General features: G+C 44.1%; 1 protein-coding gene across 2 annotated transcripts in view; it reads left to right on the forward strand.

Moving 5' to 3' along the window:
- Window positions 1–15768, forward strand: part of slit1a (slit homolog 1a (Drosophila)) — an 85763-nt gene that overhangs the window by 51788 nt on the left and 18207 nt on the right. For both annotated transcript variants that reach the window (XM_034152533.1, XM_034152534.1), the window contains exons 9-16: window positions 1391–1538; window positions 6317–6388; window positions 8724–8795; window positions 8897–8968; window positions 9211–9354; window positions 10841–11004; window positions 11995–12018; window positions 15007–15151. In XM_034152533.1, the coding sequence (XP_034008424.1) occupies window positions 1391–1538; window positions 6317–6388; window positions 8724–8795; window positions 8897–8968; window positions 9211–9354; window positions 10841–11004; window positions 11995–12018; window positions 15007–15151 (841 nt within the window). The remainder of the gene's footprint in view (window positions 1–1390; window positions 1539–6316; window positions 6389–8723; window positions 8796–8896; window positions 8969–9210; window positions 9355–10840; window positions 11005–11994; window positions 12019–15006; window positions 15152–15768) is intronic.

Consider the following 15768-nt stretch of genomic DNA (forward strand, 5'->3'; position numbering starts at 1 on the left):
GATCAGAAGGGAGTTCTTCTCTGCCCTACACCTGATCCCAGATCTGTCAAAGCTCTGCCATCCCAGATCACAGGGCCTCAGATCACGTGGGTTGAGCGACTCTTTGAGTGTTGATCCATGCTCTTGATGCTATTTGTTGTGTTTACCTGATTGCCAAATCTGTCAAAGAATCTTGTCTCTTAAGGTAATTTAATATGATTTTCCGGATACAGGAAGTCTGACCTTAAACATAGCTTAATGGTTTATGGTCCAAGAGGGAGAACCCATCATTCTATGGAGCAGGATGATGTTTGGCAGCCATCTTTCTTTCAGTTTGAGGAAGAGGAGTTTTGAGCGCGTAGCTTTTTCTGTCACTGACTTTCACCATCACTCACTCTGGCTTCCTCTCCCTGAATCTCTATCCCCATTCCACTCTCTCTCGCCAACATTTTCCACACAAGCTGAGCGATGGATAGGAAGGTAATCAAATATTCATGGTTTGAAACTCGGATTAGTAATGCTGTGTAAATGAGGCCATTTAAAAGTCTGTTTTATTCATTTTATCTGGGTTAGGCTTGCATACACACATCTTGTACACACACACACACACACACACACACACACACACACACACACACACACACACACACACACACACACACACATACACACACACACACACACACACACACACACACACACCCAACACCCCATACTGCCAGTGCAAGCTCTCACTCTTCACCATATCGTTGACAGTGCCGCAGCTATTTGAACAGGTATCTAGAGACAGCGTGATGGGTTCTGTGCTCTGTATGCAAATGTGAAAGTTGAAGTGTTTTAGAACAAATGGAAGTGAAGAGGTGGGGGGTTGTAAAGCTGAATGTGCAGAATGGCATCAATTCCACCCAGAGAACGCAGACTCAGGAGAAAAATGTACGGAGCGATCAATGGATGTTATTGGGAGGCCTTCAATCGCTGCTCCGGCTCTATTATTCATGTCTTTCTTCTTCTCAATATACCGTGGCACTCCTTTGATAGATAACCCAGTTTCATGCCCATTGATTCTCAAGGATGTTGGGCTTTACAACAAAGTCAAGAGTAGGATGTTTCATTTCTATTTCTCAATGTCAAAACATCCCTGGGAATGTGTGTTCATTTGCAATTCAGCTTATAAAGCACAAAGGGTTGATGACACGAACAGCAAAGCAGTGTGAGCTACACATGAGTGCAGGAGCTGCTCCATGTCGGCGCACAAATCCTCCGGCAAAACAATCTTGCCCCCTAATCCTGCTCAGAGTCATGCAGCTCTCATTCAAACAGACCAAATCCATCTGTGATCACACACCTGTAGTTGCATGTTCCTTTCTTATCATAATTGTTTCTCACAGAGTTTCTCTCTTTGCCCTTTCAGGCCACCAGGAGTCTTCCGGCCCTCAGCCGTGCAGCATCGGTGGAGGCTCTTGCCCCGCCATGTGTACCTGCAGCAACAACATCGTGGACTGCAGAGGGAAAGGTCTCACCGCCATCCCAGCCAACCTGCCCGACACCATGGCTGAGATGTAAGCACGATACCTGTTTTCTTTAGCAGTTTTTAGACCTGAAAGCAGATGCACAGTTCGATTTGTCCCAATGATAGATACACTAAATGAATCAATTATTTGATTGAAACGTTCTCCTCGGCTCCTCATTTACAGTATGTGGCATGGAGAAAAATGTGTGGAACATTGCTGAAATAATTAGCGACTTTTTAGAAGAAATCTTTAACTGTGAAGCAGCTGTGGGTACATGATAAAGAGTTGACATTGTCACCAACTCTTAAAGGTGGGATAGGTAAGTTTGAGAAACCGGCTCGAGATACACTTTTTGTTATATTCCATGGAATGCTCTCAACATCCCGATAGCAATGAATATCTTAAGTGCTTTGACAAAAAATCCATAAAAAAATGTCATCTGTGGAAGCAGTAATACTGTAAAAAGCACGACCAATCATTTTAGCCGGCCCGGCTAAAATAACTGCCTTCCATCTGTGCACAAACTTATCTCGTGCCCTCATTGGTCATGTGCGCGTTCGTGTGTGTTGGAGGAGGGGCTCTGTAAGGAAGTGGCAGATTTTCTCCGGTTGTGTATTTTCAAATTCTAGCGATCTCGAGCCGGTTTCTCAAACTTACCTACCCCACCTTTAAGTTATAGTTTTTTAGGTCTTTTAACCTTTTTTTGTTACTAGATCAGTCAGAAACTTTGCAACGTTCAATTACAGCTCCATCAAAGTGAAGTTAAATGGAAGGAAGATTTTGCATCATGTAATACCATCAAAACTATTCACCCTTCCCAATAGGATATGACAATAAAATTGCAGACAAATCTATACTTTTTTTTACCAATCAACATTTACATATTCAATCATGCAAAGCTCAGTTTTGATAATGTTTGGGGGGCAGATAACCCTCAGAACTAGACAGCACATTGGATCTTTCATATTAAGGAACTTTAGATTCTTAAGCCCAGTGGAACCTGAGCAGCAGAGCTAAATGAATGAGATGCAGGGACATCCACAGCTGCGTTGTTCTGTGAAGCATGGTTCTGCCGGACAATCTTTTTGCAAGTGTGTGCATCAAAGATGTAAATGTGTTTCCAAATATATATCTCTCCGTCTGTGTAAGCTCATGCCTGGGTTTAACATGGCTGAGAAGATTTAAACATGCATGTTTTATGTACATATGTTGTTCCAGCTTGCTTTTCTCACTATGCATCACCTGGCAGCGAGGCATCCATCAATTAGCTGTACAGTGTGAGCGACGCACGCAGACTGAAGCAGACTTAAGACTGCTGCTACATGCTCTTATCGGCTCAGATGGCTGTGAACCACATGTGTGCGCTTTCCCTCCGTCAGTTTATCAGTCCTTCAACATCTGTCTGAGCATTAACTGTTTACGCCCCACATGCTATCAGCGTACCATAATTCCCCGGGAATGCACGGCTAGACTTTTCAAGGTAGTGCTTTTACTGCCTTTATCAGGGGGTTTAATGCGCCCGGCAGAAGTCGGCATGAAATAGTACAGCAGTTATAACTTATAAGCTTTATACACATTGAGGAAAGGGAGGATATAGGGAAGGGCGGCAGTCAGATTGCATGATCTTCCAAGGAGCATGTGTGTAGTTCAGAGGACACAGCAAGTTTCTAGGTCTCCTCCTCCCCATGGGGTCTGTTTATAAATACCCAGTTATAAGGGAGTCACAGATCCCATGTTCCCCAACAACCCTGACCCATTTCTAGAGCAGTGGTGTGCTGGATTTCCAAATGCGGACGTATGGTGCACACTTAAATGATTAAATGACCACCCAAAACCAGTGAGGTATTTCAGACCATTTGAAGTCTTCGCACATGCTGCGTATTGACTTTTGAGATGTAAATAATTCAACTTCACCATTGCCTCTCAGTTTGTGCCATGTTCTAAGGTTTGTAGACTTCCTTGGCGTGCCCTCCAGTTGTAAAGTGGAGTATCTCGTAGAGACTGATGTGATCTATGAGCCCAATAACCAGGGAGCAGCAGTAATGGGAGAACAGGGAGATGGCTGAAAGATAGCTCCAGCATGCACAGGTTTTATAGACAGTAGATTCTTTCGGCACAGCAGATGAGTAAAGACATTTTAAATGTCTCCCTGCCCTTCAGATCTAATTGGTGCCTAACCACGTCCTGCTAATAAACTCTACTATGTTCTGATTCATGGTTTACAAGACCAGGGAAACACTGGCTTTTAACATGCACATTCCTTCTGTCCTGCCCATCAGCGCATTACCGTACAGGTTGTATTCCCACATCACTTTTTCCTTCGCTATTTCTCCTCCTCTCTTGATTTCTTTTCCTCCTCCACATTTCTCTCCGTCTTTCCCTGCTTGCCAAAGCACCACAGGCAGGTTTGAGGAGGCAGATCAGCAGTGAAGGAATAAAAAGGCATGAGGGGGGAGACTCCGCTCAGTAATTTGGTGCAGCAGGTTTGATCTGTGCTTGAAGTTCATTATAAAATCAGTTTCAATTACAGCAAGGCGGGCTGCTGGGTATCAAGGCCAGTCTAATGCCTTGTTAATGAGGCACTAGGAAACTCACATACACACACAAACACACACATGCTGCTCTCATTACGTACAAATCGGAGAACGGCAACCTCCATGCCCTGCTCTCCCCTAATGAATGCCAGTGTTGTGTTTATGGCTGTGGGGATGTGAGCTGGTTTCTGTACTCCTCTCTTGTGAGACCAGGCCCAGTTAGCCTAAACACTACCACAACAGATTATTATGCACCATAGTCTGCAATGACTGAACTCTGCCATAAAAAGGCACCCCCCCTCTCCCCGCTCCTTTCATCCGCTGCTGCGGTCCTGCCATCCATTTCTGACTCACGCACGCATTGGGTGAATACCCAAAGGCGTAATGTGTTTCCCCTTAATGAAAACCATGCTCAGACCCTAATGAAAAGGATGAGGAACATTGATTGGGCTGACACAAACACTAGCTCAGAGACACACACAGACACAGACACAGACACACACAAACGAATGTCCTGCCTGACAAATTGGATAGGAATCATTGATTGTCCGTCTGAAGGCGACTCTGAGAGATTGTTTCTTTTTTCTCTGGTGATCGGACAAAGCAGCTCCTTTGTTGATTGGAGGGATTAAGTGGCTTGCACATATCGATCTGCAAGCAGCCACAACGCTTTGGCTAAAAAGTTGTCAGACAGCATTGTGTGCCCTTGTCTGGCTCGGAGGGTTTTGTTATATGCTGACACACACACAGCTTGTAGATGCTGAAACACATGCAGACATTATGAAGAGTGCCAGACTGGTTTGAACCGGGCAGACAGACTGGTTGATGAGAGAAGGCGCTAAAGCCACTTGGCCCAGCACTCTGCCGCATGGTGAGGGCAGAGGAACCACAGCGCTGTCACTTAGCTGTAAATCCACAGACACACTGGAACAGGCAGACAAAAACAGACAGAGAGAGCATGCACACCGCAGGAATCTGTGGTCTGGAATCACTGCTATCCTAAGAATGTCAATTACGCTCCTATATCGCTCCATAAATGTAGGCTACTTCTTTGAAGGGTAAAGAGTCCTGATTGAAAAATGTGGAAACTCAAAACTGTTAAGTGGCTGTGGCGAATGTGTGACAAAACATTTACCCCCATAAACAGACATAAACAGCAGCCAAGAGGCATGTAATAAGTCTTTCTCTAGTAGAATAATTAAATTATGTGGAAATGGTCATGAATCAATAAATTACACACTTAAGAGAGTGATGGTTAAAACTATCAACAACATTCAGTTTCCAATACGTTTTTTAAATATTTCTCATTTTCCCTGTGGTAACAAATAGCATTTTAATGATCTTTTAGATTCTGTTTTCCTCTGGTCTACCAAATCTCGCACAGGCCCATGCCTCCTATTCTGCCGCCAGTTCCTCTGCATGGTCCGGACAACCAGACAGGCCCACAGCTGGCTCCCTCCGGACCCTGCTAAGCCTTGTTAAGGATAGTTTTAAAAGCTGTGAAGTGACCTGCAGATAAACAGCCCTCTGCCAGATACACCAGGGAATTGCTCTGGGACTGAGCTGGGTCCTAAGTAGCAGCCGGCCTGAAACACACAGACATGCATGCCCACACTAATGGGGTTGAGTGATGTCTGGTTCCCCGGGACCATCTGACACTGATTAGAGTTTGTGACTGTTCTGTTTTAAACGACCAATTGTATGTATGTCTCTGTGTTCATTTCGTTCCTTGACAGTTTTTTTATGGTGGGATTTTGTCCGACATTTTTCTTGTCAACGTTTTGCCTCAGCAGCCCTCTGGCTCACAGGAAAGAGTAAACTAGAAAAGTCATATTTCACCGCACTGCAAAGGTTTCAGCGGACACTTTGCAGACACCCAGAGGATAAAAACAAGTTTCACAAGAACAAGTGAGGTCATTATTGATTTCATGATATCATATGAGAACATAAGTGCTGGAAACTGTAAATGTTATACTAAAAAGAAATATGACTTTAAGTTGAAGGCCTTAACACCCTCACACAAATCGAGACGGAGCCTTTTCCCCTCCAGTCCTTTTCCACAGCACTTTAGTATTCAGACTGTTTATTGGTTCTGAGGATGTTATGACTCCAACATGCCTGGACCTATTACAGCTGGGAAATAGATCTCCGCTAATATAATCAGGCCAATCACCAAAGGTCAGAGGTAATGGGAGGATTACTCAACTTTGTTACCATGGAGAAGTCTATTGTTGGTTAACTGATGGTATCTTTTTCTTTTCTCCTCTTCTCCTCTTCTCCTCTTTTCTCCAGACGTCTGGAGCAGAATGGGATTAAGTCTGTTCCTCCCGGAGCCTTCTCTCCCTACAAGAAGCTGCGTAGGATGTAAGTACAGCAGTACACTCACCTCAGGGCTAAATAATACAGACGAGAACAAGAAGTTGACGGCTGGAAAAAGAAGCGACAATTGGCAGTCTTCTCATTCCACTCCTGAGGAGCATGAAGTATTTATTTTGTCTGCCCCGAGAGAACATATTCCTGTTCTCAGACTTGGGGTGGCATGGAAAGCAGGCACTCAGATGCTACATGAGCATAATAACAGTTCTCATCTTTCATGCTGCACACTGGTATTCCCCTGGCTAGTGTTGTGTCCAGTCTGTGTGTGTGTTGTGCCTGCGTGGGCACACTGTAAACTGCGGCTGGGAGGATGATGAGGGGACGGAGAGTGTGCTGGAATGAGGCCTCGCTCTCTCTGGGAGTGAACAGCATCAGGCTGGTAGATGAGTGGTTTTTCACCAGCTGTCCGGTCAACCAGCCAGCACACACCAGTCGGCCAAACCCACAGCTCCAACACCACCAGGCCTGACCGACATAGCAGCAGGGAGAAACTGAGGGTCACGGAGTTTCTCTGCACTTCTTTAAGGATCCCTCTCTGCTTTATAATCCAACTCCAGGGACAGTTTGATGTTCAAATGAGGTATATGCTGACATGCTGAACTCCTGAGGAAACTGCTTTCTCATTGCAAATCATGTTTCTATGTTATGGTAAAGGAAACACTTAAACTAAATAAATGTTAGGTTACTTTGAAAAATGGTAACAAAAAGGTCATTATTATTTACTGAATAATATGATACAAACTTTTTGGATTTTCATAGAATATAAAAACCAGGTCCAATGGCAGTTTAACAGATTGAACAAATCCATATAAACAAACTGTTAAAGTTAATGTTGTGGCAAAAATATGATGCATGAAAATGCTAATCTTATCTTAACTCCATATCCTAAATTAAGTATATCAAGTTTTACGGCAACTTTGCTGTTCTTCTTTAGGCGTTTGGTGAATTATCTTTATTTTTTGTCAGTTTATGCTCAACAAAACGTCAGGTTTTTCGCCTTTAGCTAAGTAAAACTGACATGAACTGCTACTGTTGCTGCTGCTGAATCTGCATTTAGCAACAACAATGCATGGCCACATGTCTGTGTTGACCCTCCGTCCCTCTGTTGATTCAGCTGGCAGTGTGCCCTCACTGCCGGCCTCTCCTGTGTCCAACACCCGCATAACACACTGTGTGTAGACAGCATCCACATCATGACACATACAGTATGTTCACGCTATGGGTTCAGACTCTGCTGATGTTCATATGTATGTCTGACAGTATAAATAGATGTTAGTTATCCCCACGTATTATCTATCTGGAAAATGTGTTATTGTAAGTCATGATTATGTAAGTTAAAGTTATATTTAGGGATTGTTTGTATTTGTTTGTTTATTTGTGGAGTTATGTGAGCATCCCTCTCCTCACCATGTGTGTCCTCCTCTCCCTGTAAATACCAACCACACACATTTTCTTTCACCTTGTCCCAGTTTAGATGCCCTACACATGAACCGCTCCTTAAGACAGGGATGCAGTAACAGCCCTCACACCGACACACACTCAAACACACCAGTGTCTGAGTTTACAGACACACACCGGTGCAGATTTGGCTCCTTCGCCACATTTTTTGTTTCCAGGAAACCTCAGTCCTTTGCAAAAAGACAAATGGGTACTTTTTTGACTGTTACCCCCCAATGAGAAAATATCCCTCTCCTTCACCACATGATGATTTTCCTTCAAAGGTATCCAGTCGACTGGAGTTCAGTCCACATAGTCCATTAACTCTCCCTCTCCATCTGTCTTTCTCTCTTTCTGTCCCACTGTTCCTCATTTACTGTTGGATTTACTCTCTCACACACACACACACACACACACACAGACACATAGACACATAAACACATAGGCACACAGGCTTAGTGGTTATCCTGTGGGGAGAGGCCTGTGGATCCTATTAACTATGTTCAGAGGCAGTCTACTGTATTTCTCTTTGGATTCTAGCCCTGCACCCCATTTTTACTCACACACACTCACCTTGATACAACACAGGGCCAGTTGATAGGCCACAAATAATACAAGCAAATGTTTTGATTGGCTCCAAAACTCTAGCTCGCTCAATTTCATTAAATCCCTTGAAGAGACGCACCAGCAAATATGGGAGAGAGCTGGAACTTATCTCAATCCAGCTCACACTACATTTACTTCCTCGTTGCTTGCCAGTGACACCAATGGATGTATTATAAGAACACCCAGGTGACACTGGGGTAAAACCTTCCACAGAAAAATGACTTTTTCCCCAAGACCTCAGTTTCCTTGAATAAATCTCTGACCTTCTTCTTCAACGCAGAGACCTGAGCAACAACCAGATCTCAGAGATAGCTCCTGATGCCTTCCAGGGCCTGCGCTCCCTCAACTCCCTGTAAGTGGCCCTGAGCCGTGTTTTTGCATGTATCTCTGCATAAATATTCACCCTGTTGTCATTTCCCGTGTCTTATGCAAGGGTGTGTTGTGATTTCCCAGTGTGCTGTATGGAAATAAGATCACCGACCTGCCCAAGGGGGTGTTTGACGGCCTCTACTCCCTGCAACTGCTGTAAGCAGAACACACACACACACACTCTGCTGATATACTGCAGACATAAACTGAATACCACGCATCCTTTACTCCCACTCAGTAAAATAAGTCATAACCTTCAAATAAACTTTGTACCTGTGCATAGTTTTCTAGATGGAATGCATAATGAATGAATATATAAAGAAACTCTGACAGGCTGCTTCCCTCCTTCCTTCTTCCTCGCTCTCTCTTTGTTTCCTTTTCTTCCCCCTTACTCTCAGGTTGCTGAATGCCAATAAGATTCACTGCGTTCGCGCCAACGCCTTCCAGGACCTGCAGAATCTCTCGCTGCTATCACTCTACGACAATAAGATCCAAACTGTTGCCAAGGGCACCTTCACTTCACTACGAGCTATACAGACCCTGTGAGTGGAACACACGCACATACACATGCTGCTGCGCACGCTCTGACACATACTGAGCTGTCACCATAAAACATGAGCCAACACAGGAGTTGTTTACTTGCAGGTCTGTGTAATAACACAGGAATGGAATGATGAGGTAGAGAGGAGAGTAAATCTATCATCTTCACAAACACGCGGACACACACAGCTTCTGCGGCCAGATCCAGATCAAAAACAGCGCACACCACACCCTCTTTCCACCGCCGTTACCCAGACAGCACCAATTGGGTCTAAATGAATGTTCTACTTTTTTTCCTTTTCCGATAAACAAGGCAAACCACATGCTGTTATCAATACAGACCCCACACCATGGTGCCTACCATGTCTCAAACACACCACATGAGATTGTCATCCATATATGCTAATGTGTTCTAGACACCTGTTGAAGATGATGATGGATAGTGCTACCACTATGTTCAACACACACACACACACACACACACACACACACACACACACACACACACACACACACACACACACACACACACACACACACACACACACACACACAGCCCTGGGTTTAAGGGTCCCAGTCTAAAAACAAGCTTCTTGTTTTGCCCGCTACTTGTTTGGCCATTGCATGTATTTATACCCCTTCAAATCGGGGTATTAATACATGCAAAGTCTTCCCACGATCTCTTAACTCCTTAATTAACTTCATCATTTGGATTCAAGTACACACTGAGCTGAAGTAAAGTTAAAGCGATGTTTATTACATTATTAGTTATGGTCATCTTGGATTCTTTATTTTCTGGTACTTTTTATTGAATTAGTGTTACGCTGAGAGGTGTAGCTAATCTTGAGTCAACTCCATTTATTGATCATGAAATTGGACAAATCTGTCAACACAATATAAATCTCTAGCAAAACACACTACTGCCTCAAAAATAAAGGCCTTTTAAATATATTAAATGTATGCCAAAATAATTGACTAAATAATCAACCTAAAGTTATTATGTTTTACATTATTGTAAATATGATGAATTATGTGGGATCAAAGTCTTAACATTCTCAGTAACGGTTTAGTTTTTTTAGTTTTTGAGTAGAGTTTGCCCAGAATCATAAATCAAAATAATTTACATTTGAGGAAGTTACAGATGGACAGAGCCAAGATAGTCTCTATGCCAAGCTAAGCTAACCAGCTACTGGCTGTAGTTTCATATTTACCTCACAAGAATTAGAGTGGTATCAACTTTCTCTTTTTACTCTTGACAATAAGTAAAAAGACATTTCCTTAAGTGTCAAACTATTGTTTTAACAAAATAAGATCATGTTATTATGACATGACTTAACCTTAAAGTCAATAAACAAAGATATAAATATAGATGTACTCTTTATGATGTTTCTGTTGGCCTTTGGGTTACAGTTTCCATGTATTTTTATTTGTTACTCTCTCTCCTTACTTCCCCTCCCCTTTCTCCAACTCTCCCTCGCTGTTCTCCAGTCACCTGGCCCAGAATCCATTTATTTGTGACTGTAATCTGAAGTGGCTGGCAGACTACCTGCGCTCCAACCCCATCGAGACCAGCGGCGCCCGCTGTGCCAGCCCTCGCCGACTCGCTAACAAGCGCATCGGACAGATCAAGAGCAAGAAGTTCCGCTGCTCCGGTAGGCCGGTGGCTCCGTGTCACTCTGAACAAATGTCCCCCTCACATTTCTCTCTCGGGCTTTCTATCTCTCGGACAGACTGTTTTTATTCCACTTGTTTCTCACCTTCTTACTCTGACCTTCTCTCTTCCTCTCCACTGGGAGTGGCTTGTATCTCTGCTTTGTTCCCTCTACCTTACAGCATATGTAATGAGTGATCATTCCTGGCTAAATGGTTTATTCGGCCATTTGCTGTGCCGGTGCGACTCAATCAATATCCCCCCAGATGAACTTGGGGCCAAGGAGAGACAGATTGTTTCGCTGTTTCTCCGTTTCCCCTCCATATTACCACAGTGTGGTTTCATATTCAAACCGCAGTGAGCTGAGATCACCATTCGAGGCTGGTATAAGGGCTAGAGTTTCTTTACGTGCCCACCATTCCTCTGCCCTCTGCCAATCTCAGCCTCCATCTCCCCCCTGCTCCCCACTCTCTGCCTGCCAGGCTCAGGTTTCCTTCACCCCCCCCCCCCCCCCTTCTCACTCCTATGCACTGCACTATCCATGCCTCACCATCCACCCTCCCTCCTCCTCTGCCCACTATTGTGTTTATGCACTGTGTTACGCTGTCTGGCACTCTGCGCTGCTGAGGTTTCACACTTCTTTATAGCCTCATTTGTTTGGCTAGACCTGCTGAAGAAGGGAGTCCATGTGTTTTTCTCTTTCTTTTCTCTTTCTTTCTTTCTTTTTTCTATCTTTTTTTCTCACTGTCTTCCCTTCATTTCACTCTTCCTTAGCAACAGCCAAATATTTACCACCTTTTAACATCGTTACTAGTTCCTCCACATTGCCATGCACAGAGACAGTCCTAGGCTTCTCTGTTTAAATGTCATATACCTTGTGTCGTCATATATAATCTTTATATATGACTGTTCTGAAGCATAGCAACACCACAGCTATGCCGGCCAGACTGGTCTCACTGACATCCGTCCCTCTTTCTTTTCTCCATCACAGCCAAAGAGCAGTACTTCATCCCAGGTGAGTGCTTGTAAATGTTCACACCTATCATTGTCTTCCTCTTTTCTTTAATTATCCCACCGCAGCCGTGTAGAGGCATCATTCATTCCATTACGTACTGTTCATTGAAATACCATTCTCCTGCAGTTTAAAGGATACTTTCAGTTTATAACAACCTTTTTGTAGTTTTGGCACAATTCCTTTCCGTAATGATAACATTTTATTTATTACGTTTATTGCTGAGAGCTGGAAACCTGGCAACACAGGTACTACTTAGTCACATGGGGATGGAAACAAAAGCATTCAGATGCCAACAGAGGAGACAGAATGATGTTGAAGAGGAAGCAAAAGAGAGTCAAAATGATGACCCTTAAATACCTCTTGTGTAATTGTAATATCCTTTCATTTGGATGATGGTAGGATGAACAGAGGAAATGAACTTCAGAGAATTTACTTTGGGCATTAGGGGTTGAAATTATTCAAAATGGGCATGCTAGTAGGAATGTATACATATAAGTGCAGCTAATTGGGCGTTTGAGTGGCTGGACCCATGTGTTCATCTTAATGAATATATGTGTGAGAGCGTCTGTTTCTCCTCAGCTCTGTTTTCCTAACAGTCTCAGCAGATAGAGTCCAAAGGAAGTGGCTCTTTGCTTTGGCATGAGCACAGACAGTCCCTCACCAAGAGGGGCAGAACGGGTGGGTGGGTGGGGGGGGGAGGAGAAGGACAGAAGGGAAGGAAAGTGTGTCCTTTCTATCAGTAAGAGCTAAAGAAAATAAAGCCCACCAGAGGACCCAGATTCCTATCAGCGGATGTTTCCGGACAAGCACTTCCAAGAAAATAACTAGGAGGCGCAGTGATGTGTGTCGGAGGAAGTGTGTGTGTGTGTGTGTGTGTGTGTGTGTGTGTGTGTGTGTGTGTGTGTGTGTGTGTGTGTGTGTGTGTGTGTGTGTGTGTGTGTGTGTGTGTGTGTGTGTGTGTGTGTGTGTGTGTGTGTGTGTGTGTGTGTGTGTGTGTGTGTGTGTGTGTGTGTGTGTGTGTGTGTGTGTGTGTGTGTGTGTGTGTGTGTGTGTGTGTGTGTGTTGTGTGTGTGTGTGTGTGTGTGTGAGTGTGTGTGTGTGTGTGTGTGTGTGTGTGTGTGTGTGTGTTGTGTGTGTGTGTGTGTGTGTGTGTGTGTGTGTGTGTGTGTGTGTGTGTGTGTGTGTGTGTGTGTGTGTGTGTGTGTGTGTGTGTGTGTGTGTGTGTGTGATTCAGTGTCTGCGCCTGTTCGTCTGCATGTTAGTAAATTAATGTGTCTTTGTGCGCTGGGCTGAGATAAAGCTCTTCACTGGCTAAGAGAACAAATGGGAGTAAAATGTAAGCACAAGGAAGATCAAAGCCAAATGTGATTAATGAGAATGTTACCCTCCCTGAATGATAACAATAAAAGCCTCCACGATACACTCACACACACACACACACACACACACGCACTCAACCCACACACAATCACAGACAGCACTGGAATTCCATAATCCATTGATAATGAGGAACCAAGCTGCGGGGAATTGTGAGAACTCCTACAACTCCAGCGATGAGTCATTTTGTGCCTTAGAGAGGGGAAAACCTAATTCGTCTCCTCCTGCATTTTCTCCTGTTTCGTTTAAATCTGCTGACAGTAAAAGTGTCGCCACCACCCACTTGTGACGATGACGATGACTCAGGCTCGTCACGAATCTCCCCCGGCTCCTTTACATCCTCAAGATCAAAGCGCTGAGCTGTACTTTCATTGCTTCCTCTGTAACAGGAAATGCCTTTTCCTGTTGTATGGCCTGGCGAGGGAACGTTTGTTAATGACCTACATTAGTGGGACTATCCGCACCTTCCACTGAGCCACTCTGAGAAGTGACACAGATTAAGGAAAGTCTTTGCATTGGCAGCCACTGGAAGTCATTTCTGAGACTGCAAATTCACTCTTTTTCTGTCCAAACGAATTCTAATAGGATCAAAAATGAGGATTTGGGGTTAGGTCATGGTTTCAAATGTCGCTCCATTTATGTGAAAATAATGTTGGTGCATTAAATGTTGGATTTTGTCCTGGTTGTTTGAGGTTTTCCTGCTCGGTGTCCGATGGTGCTGACGTCATTACCAAACCGGAGGCCCACCGGTGTGACCATGCAAAAAAGGGAACAGGATGTTAGGATATCCTAACAGAAATCACTGGGCTGTTCCCTCTAAATGGGACATTTGCACACACATTAAGTCTACACGCACATATATACAAAGACACAATACACAAACTCAGACACACACACACTGTTCTAAGTGGCTCCCAGTGCTTCTCCATTATTGAGCAGCCATGATGTAACTGGCAGCACGCTTTTTGGCACGTAACGTCTATTCATAGACAGAGGAGGTACAGGAAAACGTCCCACATTCCCCATGCTGCCTAATTCTTGCCCTTCCTCTCTCAGGACAGACGTCTTTCTGCACCTTTGCCACTCACCTTTCATTTCTCTCTCATCTGCATGTTCACATCTCTCTTCCTTTTCTTCCCTGCATGCATTTCTGTCCCTCATGCCCTTCTTTTTCTGTTTGCTACCTCTCGTCTCCTTTGACTCCACCTGTCTACACACGCTTCCTGTGCTCTCTCTTGGGTGCTCTGCTTCACTAAAGCTGGCAGCCTAAATCCTCTTTGGCATCCCTATCTCAATCTCCCCTGCCACTGTTCTTTTCACCCCACTGCTCCCACTCTATCACCTCTCTAAAATAACTCACCCTCGCCCCCACCCTTCCATCTCCTCGCCCTCACCCGTTCATTTCTGTCCTATGAATAGTAGCAGAGCTGCAGGATGTTCTACAGCGTGACTAAGGTTAAAGATTTGTTAGGAAAGATGCCTTTCAGGTCACAACAGGACAAACTGACATCCAGCTCATGCCTGACTACTGCATCATGGGCGACTGAGACATGTTTCTTGTTATAGGGAAGAGACTGATGTCAATCTGTGTGTGAATTTGTTCCTGTTCAGGTACAGAGGACACCCGTCTGAATAACGCCTGCAACAGCGACCCAGTCTGTCCTCCCAAGTGCCGCTGTGAGTCGAACGTAGTGGACTGCTCCAACCTGAAACTCACCAAGATCCCAGAGCACATCCCTTCATCCACCTCTGAACTGTAAGCAATCAGGACAAGGCTTTTGTACACTTTTAACAGAAAGAGATCATAAGTAATGTGTATGTCCTGTGTCTGACGAGGCACACAGACATAAGTGCAAGCTTCTCAAGAGCATGATGTTGAAGAGGAAGTTGTTACACTGAACATTATAAAGCAATTCAATCTCCTTTTAGGACTCCATACATGAACTTCCACTTTGGCCATGAGAGGAAACTTCCAAACATCAGATATGAATTTCAAATGCTTAGTTTTGGAGTAGACTTGTATAGTTGTCTGATCAGAGACTCTTTACATTGTTGGTGGTAATCCTCGGATTATGGGGATAAATCCTTTTTTAGTATATAACAAATAAAATATATAAACATTAATTCCATAGCAGGTTCTTTGTGATGGTCGGTTATTATGTGATGTAAACGAAAATGATGTAACTTAACAGCTCATAAAGAATAAATACTATGAACCTTATGTGAAATATAACCTCATCCAAAGACAAAGATCCCTTTGTGCACAGTTAGGCTCAGGAACATTACCAAAGCTCCAGAGACAGGCATGTGAATGCCCCTCCAAAGGAGGATAGACCTTGCTTGTTGTGTGAGCTAGGTGAAATTGAAAATGAG

The sequence above is a fragment of the Trematomus bernacchii genome, unplaced genomic scaffold (genome assembly GCF_902827165.1).
Source record: "Trematomus bernacchii unplaced genomic scaffold, fTreBer1.1, whole genome shotgun sequence".
NCBI lineage: Eukaryota > Metazoa > Chordata > Actinopteri > Perciformes > Nototheniidae > Trematomus > Trematomus bernacchii.